The sequence below is a fragment of the Calonectris borealis genome, chromosome 3 (assembly GCF_964195595.1).
Source record: "Calonectris borealis chromosome 3, bCalBor7.hap1.2, whole genome shotgun sequence".
NCBI lineage: Eukaryota > Metazoa > Chordata > Aves > Procellariiformes > Procellariidae > Calonectris > Calonectris borealis.
This window is the reverse complement of record NC_134314.1, coordinates 52,185,552-52,197,835: the sequence shown is the minus strand read 5'-3', so window position 1 is coordinate 52,197,835 and position 12,284 is coordinate 52,185,552. Positions and strand designations below refer to the sequence as shown.

Here is a 12,284-nt window from a genome sequence, read left to right as displayed (position 1 = left end):
GGGCGGGGCCTCCGTGGGGGTGGGGAGGCGGGCAGGCAGCGCGTGATGTGCGGGAAACGCTCCCTCGGGGCGGGGGGTCACGTAGGGAAGCAACTCCGCCCCACGGTGAGGACCGTTCCATTACCCGTCGAATGGGGGGGGTGAGGCTGGACGGAACCACGCCACCGTCCCGGTCGCTCCGGCCGGCCCGCGCGGCGGAGGGGGCGGGGCCAGCTCGAGGCGGTGCCGCTCTCGTGACGCCGGGGGGCGGGGCGACGGCGCTCAGAGGGTGCGCGGAGGCAGCGGAGCGGAGCAGGGCGAAGGGGAGCGCTGACGAGCGGGAGTTGCCACCCCTCGCTTCGCCGCCGCCGCACCGCCGCCATGGGCCGGATACCCGCGCTCCCCCTCACCGCCCTCTGCCTGGCTTGCCTCTGCGGGCTGGCCGCGGGAGCCGCGCAGAGCCGCTGGACGCGCACGGCCGACAGCAGCACCGCCGCGACCGTTGGTGAGTGCCTCGCGACCCCCACACCCCCGTCACAGTTGCTGACGGGGCAGCCCCTCCCCCTCCCGCGCTCGCGCCCCGCCCGTTGTCCGGCGTTGGGGGGGAGTGGGGCGGGCTCCGCGCACCGACCCCGGCCGGGCGGCCGGCCGCCCTCCGCGCCCGCCACTCTGCCGCGCCCGGCGGGGAGGCGGGGGTGAGGGGGAAAGCACCGCGGTGCCGGCCGCCCGGCGGGGGAGCCGCCCTGCGCTCCCTGGCAGCTCGTCCGCCACCGCTTCCGTGCGGCGGCAGCGCTGCCGCCCTCAGCGCCTTGGCCGCATCCTGCCGAGCTTTTTGGCCGCTTCTCTCTGGCTTCTCTCTTCTCACTTCAGTTTTTCGCCTCGCTGTGGAGTATTGGGGTGCGTGCGGTGTGAAATCCGTTAGCACGGTTTGACACCACCTCCAGTATCCCCCTTTGTATGCAGCAGATGACTAGTAGCGGCTAGCTTTGCGCCTAGTAAAACGTACGCGGCGTGTTTGTTTCTTGCAAACTTAGTACAGGTCAAATTGCGGGAGTTACTTATATAAGCAGTGTTGTTTTGTCACTGCTGCCAGTTGTCCTCGTTATTCGTCCTGTGGGTTTGTCTAATCTTTCTGGCTCTGTGAGCTATTTGCTGAAGTGTTTACGTGGCTAAGAACCACGAAAGGTGCTGCATGCCCCAAAATGCTAAGGAAAGAAGTTGTTCTGGAAGTACTTTAATGTTCTTTGGCCGCATTGCATAATGGCGCTGGGCGCAGCTCAGTGTGAAGCTGTCCCGTAACCTCTGCTTCAGCCCTTCTAGATTTCCTCTTCAGCCCTACCACCGATGACGTGATGTAGGCCAATATCGGGCACCCTACCGGAACCGTGAACTGCTTGAGGACGGCTAAGAGTCAGAGGTTAACAACCTCTCCGGTGCAGCGGGAGAGGGCAGTGTTGGTCCAGCAGGACAGATTTCTGTTAGTGTTACCAGGCTTCCTCCTCAAGTAAGGGGAATATCCGAATTTACCCTGTGTAAGAGCCAGTACAACAGACAGGTTATCTTGGAAGCAAACGTGAGCTTGCCTACGCTTAAGAGCTGAGTTCGTGGTACCGGAGTCATTTTCCCAGTGAAGAGCAGGCATCTGCTGATGGGGAGAGCTGCGGAGCTTGCTGTTAGCCCATATAAAGACCCTAAGAGAGCCTTTCCCAGCAGGAAGAGCATTGCGAGAACATCTGACACCCGGCCACTGATTCTGAAGTTAACAGCTCATTCCTGAAACCCTTTGCTGTGGTAAAAACATCTCCTGATCCTTTACTCTTGCAGTTCTGTTCCTCCCCTGTGCTAGTCTGGGAAAGCTGTTCTGAAAGTAAACTAAAAGTCCTAGTGCACCTGGTATTAGTTGGCTGCACTGACTGTCCTCCTGTCTCCACAGATGTACTGTGCTAAATTTTCTGTGTACCAGTGAGGAATTTACAAAAGTGAATGTTGCTCATTCGTCAGAAGTGAGTGTTGTGTGTGCTGTGATCGTTCTTAAGATGTATACCCAGAATAATAAATTACTTTTCTTTTTTTCTGAAATCTGTTATCCAGAAACTGTCATATAGCTCTTGAAGAGGTTTAAGTGCCTTATTTCTGAAGGGAACAGGGCAAGTCTGTTGCATATCTCACTGATGCAAACTGACAAAGGTCTTTTCATATCTTCTTACATTTCTTGAAAGTGGAGAAATAGTGCCAATATTTCTAGCCTGATCCTACCATAACCAAGAGAAAGGTGGATTCAGGCTTAATTCAAATTATGAGAATACTGAAGTTAGCTAATGCATTTGTAGTTGTTATCTTAGGATGTAAATTATCATGCTGATTGCCAAAGATCTGTGAATAGCAGCGTTCCCTTCACGAGGGAGCAGAACTGAGAAAAGTGAAAGGTCATCCAAAGGTGCCTGGAGTAGGTGGGTACGATGTGAAATGTATGCAGTGTAAGGAGTTGTGGGTTGTATGTGGGTTTTCTGAGTATAATGGCTGTATGAGTAAGTCTTAATTAAAACTAATGCAGTAAAATTGTAGATTGGGAGAAGATCTTATTTGATCCAGATAGTGGATGTGTTGTCATTGTGGTTTTAAGGCAACAATGTTTGACTGAGCTTGACATAAAAAAACAGCTGGACTGGTAGGTTGCTGGCTTCTGCTGTGATCAAAATATGAATAGATGGACTTTTTCTGCTCTCCTTCATATGCATTTGTATATGAAGTCCTCTAGGTTCTTGTCTTTATTTCCCATGCTTTGGTTGCTTTCTACTGTAGGGTTGCTTATAGTTGGCTGTATTACCTAAAGGGAAAATGTAATCAAAAGGAACAAAGCTCTTACCATCTGAGGTTTCAATGAACTTCTGCAAAATTAATTTGGTGGACTTCGGTAACTTCACTAGAGTAGTATATCCTCTATTATCTGAGCTTAGAGGTTGCATGAGGCATAATCTTGGTGTACATGTGGGGTCTGGTTTCAGAGAATCAGTAGTGTCTAGAGGGAAGTGTATTTGTGTCTTGTCAAATGCATTCCTAAGTTGTAGCTTTCAGTTGTAGTTAGTTCAGTGAGAAGGAATGTGCCTTAACCTGGGAGGTGTATATATGGGAAGGTACGGTTCGAAGAGATGTGGGTGAAGTTGCTCACATTACAATGGTAATCTTGTCCTAATCAATGTGTTGTTTTCTTTTTTAGGCATCTGTGAAAACCTTTCTAACTGCAGTTCGTGTATTGGTAACGACACAAATGTAGCAGGCTGCAAGTGGATCAGATGTGAAAGTAAGGAGGACTACACAGTACAGATCCTTACTATACCATGCAGAACCTGAAACCCAGCTAGAACTATTTCATCTATATTAATGTTCATTACACAAATATACTGTTCTGTTTGATAACCTAATGGAGCATTAACTCATAAGTTGTATCTATTGTTAAACATTTCAAGCTCTTACGTGGAGAGAGCTGAACATGTTCAAAATAATCCCAGATTTTTAAGGCTTCCGATTTAAATCTGTGCTGTTGATAAGCTAATGTTTTCCAGATAGTTGAGAATGTTTTTTAGAACAAACTAGTCACTTGTATTTGCTGTTAAGGAGTCATGAGTAGATTCTGACATGCAGGCACATCCCTGTGCGTCAGTCCCTTTTGAGATTTTGTCATAGACCTGGTCACAACCACTATTGCTGAACTGAAGTGCAATAAGGGAGAGGAGTCCATTAAATAAGATTAGTTAAAAGTAGTGTTCCTAAAATGAAGAATTGCAACCCACTGAAGGGAACATGACAGAGCCAAAGAAGCATTAGCTGATCTCATTCAGAGCTTTGTTTTTTCCCATTGTAGGAGAGCTGGATGTAACTACATTTAGGTGACCTTTGCTACTCAGTCCTGGAGGAGATGAAGTTGCTGTTGATAAAATCATAGAAAGACTACATAAGTAGTCCTCAGGTGGATTATTTGTACTTGTTATGTGAGGTGGAAATGGAATAAGAGCAGAGAATGGCTTGACTGTAATAGTGATTTTGTAGCACTTGACTGTAGATGACCAAGAAAGGTTATATACGAAGGCAAAGATGCTTCGGAACCAATGAAAAGAACTTTGGATGTAACTTGTCCAGTACAAGAGCGTCCTTCAAGAAGCTCTTTTTCTGAATTTTGCATGTGTTGCCTGACCAACAGGCGCATACTGCAAACATCCAAGAGATCTGTGTAACTTCTTTGAGGGAGAGGTTGAAATCTGAGTCAAGGGAGAAAGGTGTGCAGGCAGAGAATAAAAAACTGATGTCTTCAATAATTTCAAGGTCAAGGATCTGTTTGAAAAGCTGGAACTAAGTTTTGCTTGCATGTAGAATTTTTTAAGATAGTAAGATTTTTTTTTTTGTGATGCTACCATAGAGATGCAAAATGTTTAACTTGAAAAGTGCCACAAATAGTAGAAACACTTTTTAATTTTATAGGCTATGAAGAAAAAGTATCAAGCTGTACTGTTGCTGCAAAATGGTACATAACCGTGTATAAGCATTGCTTAAGTGTTGATTTGAGTGGTAGAGTAACTGTAGTGAAAGAAAATGCTAAAACTTTTTAAATTACTAATTTAACACTGAAGTCCTGCCTATTGAAGTGGCTTTAATGTTTTCCTGGCTAGAAGATGGTGTTTAGTTTGTCCTATGAACAGTTTGTTAGTATTTAGGAACAATGTCTCAAACACTTTGAAGTTCTGCTGCTGTAAATATTCTTGTCTCTTCTTTTCTGACAGGAGACATGTGTGTAAATGAAACAGAAGTACATTTGAAATATCACAACTGTACAGTTGAAGAACAGTGTTCTTGTAAGTATTTAGATATTCAGCTTTCACATTGTTTAATGTGAAGCAGTTGCATTTACAACCAGCTTAAACCTATGATATGTGATACTAAAATACACAATTTTATTGTGCCTTTAGCGAACTGCTTACTGTTGCTGTTTCCAGAAGCCTGACATATTTTACAAGACACGTGTTTCTGGCTACTGCCTTGGTTTCTTATATTAAAATGGGTGACATTTCCTATTAGATGTAGTGTGTCCTAAGGAACTTGTCAGCATCCTCAAGACAGTAAGCTTCATATTCAACGAAAAAAGTTTCACCTTCTAAGTCCATTGCTTCATCTGAGATGCAGTAAATCAGAAAAACTTATGAACCTTCCAGTTTTAATTGTTAACTAGCACAGCTCTTCATGCAGTCCTGAAGTGTAGGGTCTGTGTTATAGAACTGTGTAAGGTAAATCCTTCGTGCTAGGAATGTGCTCAGTTGCATATCTGCTTAAGTCTTTTCATTAATTTGTGCTTGCTGTGCAAAGCAGATTTGTAGGATATGAATAATTTAGATTAAATCTTGAATTTCACTTTTAGTTTTTCTGAAAGCTGACAGGAAATTGACTTTAAAATAGGATTTTCTGGTTTTAAGATCTAGAACAGCAAATGAAAATTCTTAATACTGTTGTCTAGATGAGTTCAACAGTGCTGCTAAAGAGGCTGGCTCACACCAATAGAGATGGTGCTGTGGGCTATCTTGTGGTGGTGGTGGCAGCCAGCCAGAAATAATTCCACTTGACTTGGACTTCTGTGTTGTTTCTAAAATTGTAACATTCACCTCTTAATGAGGAGCGTTAAAAGTACCATTTTTCAGTGCTTTCCAAAGAGACCATGCTGTTACAATGCCTTGTTCTATATCTAAGAGCAGAATTTCTACAATCTGTTCCTGTTAAACTTGTAGTGACGTTATCAGATTGTTGTGTTTTAGCTTCTGCATATTCAATGAAACTTAATTGTCACCTTTAGTAGAGGACCTTTGTTGGTGCGAGAGGAACCTGTATACCTTATCAGCTCTTACAGTGTTGTGCCTCAGCACTACATTTGGGGATTGACTGGAAAAATATTAAGGTGGACCTAAACTGACTTGATGCAGGTGGGAGCTGAGAGAATGTAGATTCTGATGTATCCAGCCTATCTCTGTAGGAATAGTCGGCTCTGGTTTCCCACCATGCTGAATTGTTTCAAGATGTAAATAATCACATTTAAATGACCCTGAGCATTAAAAGTTTCTGGATATAACGGTGTTTCAGCAGGAAGCTTGCTGATGTATCAGTGTATGATTAAGCAACAGTTTAGATAAGCTGTCCATGTGTGATTAACTCAGTTAATAGAGTAAGTTGCAGAAGGCTTCACAGTTGGGTGGGTTTGTTTTTTTTTCAGCACATGAAGCTGAGAGCACCTACAACCAGCGACAGCTCTCAGAACAGAAAGCTTTAGCTAAACTTTCAAATTCTTGAGGATATCTTGTTTTTTCCCCTGTACTGCTTTAACTGTGTAACCACTCTGATTTCTAGTTGAACTTGATAGGTCAGGTTCAATTTTAGTTGCAGTGAGGTTGGGAAGCAGTACTGAATACCTAGCTTCCCATTGTGCAAAGCATGCACAGTTTATGCTTGTACAGTTGGACTCTTCTCCTTCCTGTTTGCTTTGAGGAATATTGAGTTGCCAGTTGAACACTGGCTTGATTGGGCTGCCTGTGACAAGGGTTTTCATGTATTCACTCGTGCAACTTGTGCTGTTAGTGTGGTGGATTGAACATTCAACTGCTTTGTAATTTCAAACCAAAACTACAGTAGAACTTGGTGCTACATGAATTCCCTAAAACTCAGCCTGCTGCTGTTCCATTTTGGTTTTTTTTTTTAGTTAATACTGTCATTAATCTCTTTAACGTAACTCTTCATTCTTTCATAGCTCCTACAGTTGTTCCTCTTTCCAGTGCTACTACGCCGTCTTCCAATACTACTACATCACCTTCCAATGCTACCACAGCGTCTTCCAATACTACCACAGCCAGTTCTGCTACCACAGCTCATACTACTATAGGTAATACAGTACCACTGAACGTAGAATGGCAGTAGACTAGGAACTGGTGAATAAAATAAAGGACGAGGACTTTTTCCACAGATGTAGTAGCATGACTACTAAACATCTGATGTATGGAATACATAAATAGTCCCAAGGTTTGGAAGAAGTGGATTTTATAAAACTGTTAACAGAGAAAATGCTTCTTTCCAATATAATTAAGAATTGGCTCAGTGATAATTGTTTGAATTAGATTAGTCATTTCCACTGATCATGAGTTCTTACAAGTTTGATTCTTTTTTTTGTTGCCCAGTTCAAAAATTTCTGTTCTTACACGTGCTGCCATCTTAACAGTGAAGTTCTTAAAAACAAACAAAAAAATCTCATCTTTAAAAGGATCTGCTGCTTAAGGGAGCTGGGAGGTAATGAGTTGGCAGTTGATTAGGCTCAGAACAGCCTAAGGTACAGTAGGGTGATGTGTAGCTTTGAGTAAACCTACAAATCTTGGCACTTGTCCCAGGCACATAGTGGAATACTGATTGATTTTTAGTAATACTAATCTGGGAGCTGGGGGGGGGGGGCAGTGTTTGGTCAGAGACCCAGTGTTCTGGCTTGATAATGGAAAAGCTTTTAGGAGACAGTCTAGCTACAGGTGACCGTCTGCTTATTCCAATGATGTCATTCACAGTTAGTGTTTTGGGGATGAGGAGAAAGAGGAAGTTTTGCTATCCTGTAAGTGTTCATCTCCTGTCTAGAGATATTACATTAAGTACTTCTTTAGTACAATAAATACTAACCGATTCTAAGGGCTGTTTAATGGAAGTCCTTTGCCTTGATGCAGATTCTCAGTTGTCTTGAAGCAGCTATCTTTATTTTTGTTCAAATACCAGCATTTGTATTAGTGCTTGAAAGAAAAGTGGTTTGTCTGAATGAAGAATTGCTGTCAGATCTGTGGAGAACCTTGAAATATTTGGATAACAATGGTATGCAAGTTTAAAATCCTTATTGCAGAAACTTGGCTTAATGCCATGCAGCTGAACATCTAAACTGTGTGGGGTACAGTCTGAGGTCAAAGCTTATCCTTGTTTAAGCAAAACAAGACAAATCACTTACATGAGAACTTCAGTGCTTGCAAACTTCACTCTTGAAGCTTATGGTATGTACATACTGTCTTCTCTCAAACAGCTAACATCACCAATGTAACTACACATGCTCCTCTACCTACAACTGCCATTACTTCAACTACCACAACAACCAGTATTCCAGGTAACTGCTACTACTAGCATAATTAAAGCATAAAATACTTAGAAATTAGTGTCGCTTTAAAAGCGTTATCTTGAAAGACTTACTAAGTGACAACATTGAAGTAGTATTGGTATATCTGCTGTTGTCACTTCTAACTTTATGGCATGTCTAATTTTGTTAAGGTGATGTCTGTATGTAGCAAGGTAATAGTCTGAGAAACAGAGCTAGTTGGTGAGATACTAGAAGTCAGAAACATGTTGGTCAAACAAAATCAGTTGGCTGCTTTTAATAGTGTGGCTGGAAGTCACTTGTTAACTTGCTTCTCTTTGGGAGGTGGTATTTTGTTTTTCACTTGCAGCATAATGGGATACCTATTAAAAAGAAAAAAGACTGGGCTACAGTGATGGGAGTAAGCTGAAGTATTTTATTTCAGCATCAGTCCTGAATATGCTATTTCATGAAAAGCTCTCATGAAGCAAAGCTCTTTAAAACTAGCCATCACCACATGGCTGTTACTTCCAGATTCACATGTGTTATGGCTTCAGCTGATTTTCTTTAAGCATAGCTCTTGGGGTAAAGTACAGTAGATGGAAGATAATAATTTAATTTTAATTAAGCAAAAAAACCTGGAGCGAGCAGCCGAGATTGGAAAATGTGTTTTGAATGTGAGCATATCAATAATATACTTCTGTGTAAAGGAGGAAAGCTTTGGCTTTTTGAAGTACAAATAAAGTCCAGCTGGGACTTGCTCAGTACTGAGGTCCAGAGCAGTTTGGCTATAAATAGCTCTAGCCTCGTACAAACAGTATTTAATCAGAATTTCAGTATCACTAATCTAAATGCAGCTGCTGGCATGTCTTCACTTCTGATTGTTTTTTGTTTTCTTGTTGTTTGGATGTTTTGAGTAATCTTAATACAAGGAAGCCAATACTAACATCTGTGAAACTATTGTGAGCATTGTGCATTCACAAATTCTAATGTGGTGTTTCACAGGTACAAATGCTACTGTGACTCCTGCACCTTCTCCACGCAAATCTACATTTGATGCTGCGAGTTTCATAGGTGGAATTGTTCTTGTTCTGGGTCTGCAGGCTGTTGTTTTCTTTCTGTACAAATTCTGCAAGTCAAAAGACCGAAACTATCACACACTTTAGGACCTGCCACTTTATGATGGACTAGTAGCCCAACACCTGTAGTTCACTGAACCAAAATATTTTCTGTTGCTCATGGAAGACAGCAGTTCATAATATCCTTTAAATCTCTAAAAGAAGACTTTAAAAGAATATTTTTGCAACATTATACTTGGCAAGAGGTGATATGAATCTCTTCAACAGGATTACTTGCAATATGCTGCATGGGTTCTAATGGCTGTCTTATTTTCCTTTAGTGGCTGCTGCTGTGGGACTTTTTTTTTTGATATGCCAAATGTAGATGTTCAGAGATTCTTATTCAGTGGCAACACTGTCTTGAGTAGACAATCTCATGATGACTTATTGTGAAGGCTAATTTAATCAACATTTGATACAGTATCCCTTCAGTTTTATCAAGATGTGAATTATTGGTGACTGACTTCAGGGAGTGAAATACCATTTATACTAGCTTGTGGCTCTTATAGCATGCTGCTAGGAAGATGAACAAAATTGTAGAAGTAGATAATGTCTTAACAGAATAACCCATACACTTTTTTACACAAGAATAAAGGTTGCCTGATAAAATTCTGCATTCCAAACAGAAATCCTATGCCCTTTCCAATTAATGTTGAGGATGGAGAGGGCATGTAGGGATAATCCTTCTAAAAGGGAAATGAAGATTAGTGCCTTAAAAGACTAAAAATCAGTAGGCTGCAAAAGCGTCCCACCTATCTCAAAGATAAATAAAACTATTAAGTACTAGCTTTATATAGGAGAATGGAATACATGTGACTTGAGCATTCCAGTTTAAAAACTTTTTACACTAAATAACTGTCCCTTATTGACCTTGTTTGAGGGTGAGGGAGTATGGTACAGTAATGTTCAGCTACAAACAGAAGCTTTAAGTTGTTTACCTTTTGCTCTGGCCTACAAAGACCAACCATAAAACTAGTGATAAAATTCAGTTCACTCCCTGTATAAAAAGGCAACAACTTTTATACTTGAAATACTGGTGTTTGGGAAATCCTGAGGTTTTTCTTATTCAAATGGTTCTTAAACTCATTGCAGTCAATTTCAGGGTTTTGTTTATTTTTTTTTTTTTACCCTCCTGTATGTCTGCTGAAGGAGCAATTAAGGGTAGTTCAGATGATCTGCTGACTTGATCCTAGTCAGGATTGCTGTAGTCCTGGGGCTGCCAGGGCTACATCTTTTTTCTTTCCCTTCCCCCCTTCCTGGCATCAGGTTTGTGTCACCCTGCAGTGAATTGGTTAAGGAAATCTATTCGGCCAAATAGTTTGTGTGGGTTTTTTTTTTTCCTTGGCTGGATCAGCCACGTGATCTGAGTATCAAAGGTATGTCATCTCCAATGTAAGTTGACTTGAGCACCTGTGAAAATAAACCCACAGGAAAAATGGAAGTAAAGATAAAATCAAGTGGTGGATGTAGCACATAATACATAGCTTTTGATGATACCCCTTGATCATCAATTTCAGGATAATCTATAGTATTCTCATACTAGCTCTGACTTGACTGGAATTTGGCACCCAATACAAAATGATAGCATTAATGCAGGTAATGGTCATGGCAGTGGAGCTTAAATATGAAGCAAATTAAGTGCATTTCAGTTAGAACCTTAAAATGCACAGTGTTGCTTTCTTGTGTTCTTCTAGTTTGAATGGCATTGTTTCTATTGTGCTGCATAGAAAACTCAAATTGCTACAAAATACAGAAGTTACTCACCAGTACTGTATCTTTGAGTTCATTAGCTTTTGGTTTTCTAAACAAAACTAAGACAATCAGCTCAGGTTTATTAAAACAGCAGTGTGAGCAGCCAGTTTCCAGCAACAGTGTATGTGTGGGTTAGATGGTATATCCTTGGCCTTATTGTGAAATCACTTAATCTGTCCTTTTCCTATCTCGAACTATTTTATTACATTTATTTCTTTAAAAAGATACCCATGAGCTTGTATTCTGTGCTTTGAAGTGAGCAAAACATTCTTCTAAAGTGTGACAAAGTTCTCCTTCAGCTCAGCAAAGCAAACTGTATCCCTAGTATATATTTTTTTTGGCCTCAAAGGGCTATCTTTTGGGAAACTTGCAGAAAAGTGCTACAGAACACTTTATAGCATGGAAGACATTGCCACAAAAAAGTTGTTGCTCTGTAAAATGTTGCTAAAATGCTTATTCATTAGCTATGCTGATCCTGATTTAGGTTGCTGATAAAGTATGCTGGTAAAGCAAACTAAAAATAATTTTTAAAGTGCCTTAAAGTTGCTTAATCTTTTGCCTCAAATTTTGTTTAAAAGGGTGGAAGGGATACCTTGCCTTAGTTACTAAATTTTTCTTGGTGCCAGCAACTGCTACTTTCCAAGACTTTAGGAAACCCAGGATCTTTGACATGTACAGATGCCAATCTGAAAAACTCAAGCTTGTACTGTATCAATTTCGACGTGTTCTGGAAGGCCTGCACTAGGCACTGCTTGCTCATTAGCCTTGCCAACAAGGTATAATCCACAGTTTATGGAGCTGTGGCTCGGATTGTTTCCCTTTCAGTTGTTTGGGGGGAGGGGAGGCTGGGTTATACATCTTCACCATGTGCTTGGCTGCCTCACTATAGAAAGTAATTACTCCTTTGTGAAATGGCAGTGTCAGCTGATCTGTGCTGTGTATTAGCAAAAAAACCTGAAGTAACAACTTGCAGTTTTTCTTGGCCTTGTGTTTTGAAGTGGAAGGTAGCTCATAGATCTGTAGTTGTATTTGCCCCTAAATCAATTTTAGGCACTGAACTGTAGTGACTCTTCAAGTTACCTGGCTTTTTCTTGAAGCCAACTTGTGCAAATATCAAGCTGTTACCTTATGAATGTTCTCTGCAAGTGTTGCTGTAAAAGTTTGTATTTTGTCTTCAGTGGAAGAAAACTGAAACAAGTTGTAATCGCAAAACCAAATTGATAAATAAAATCTGTTGAATGGAATTTTACTTGTAAACTTTCTTTAATGTGAGCAATCCCAGAGGGGACTGTCTGCCGACTTTCTGGAGA

The 12,284-nt window shown here is 41.5% G+C and overlaps 1 protein-coding gene across 2 annotated transcripts; it reads left to right on the top strand.

Moving 5' to 3' along the window:
• Window positions 1-116: 116 nt before the first annotated feature.
• Window positions 117-12,218, top strand: CD164 (CD164 molecule). Of its 2 annotated transcripts, none has more exons than XM_075145651.1 (6): window positions 117-480; window positions 3,197-3,280; window positions 4,755-4,826; window positions 6,761-6,892; window positions 8,057-8,137; window positions 9,110-12,218. In XM_075145651.1, the coding sequence occupies exons 1-6, from the start codon at window positions 132-134 to the stop codon at window positions 9,268-9,270; spliced, it is 879 nt and encodes a 292-aa protein (XP_075001752.1). In that variant the 5' UTR covers window positions 117-131; the 3' UTR covers window positions 9,271-12,218. The 2 variants fall into 2 exon arrangements, with proteins under 2 accessions (XP_075001752.1, XP_075001753.1); XM_075145652.1 differs by having other exon boundaries at window positions 270-484.
• Window positions 12,219-12,284: the final 66 nt, after the last annotated feature.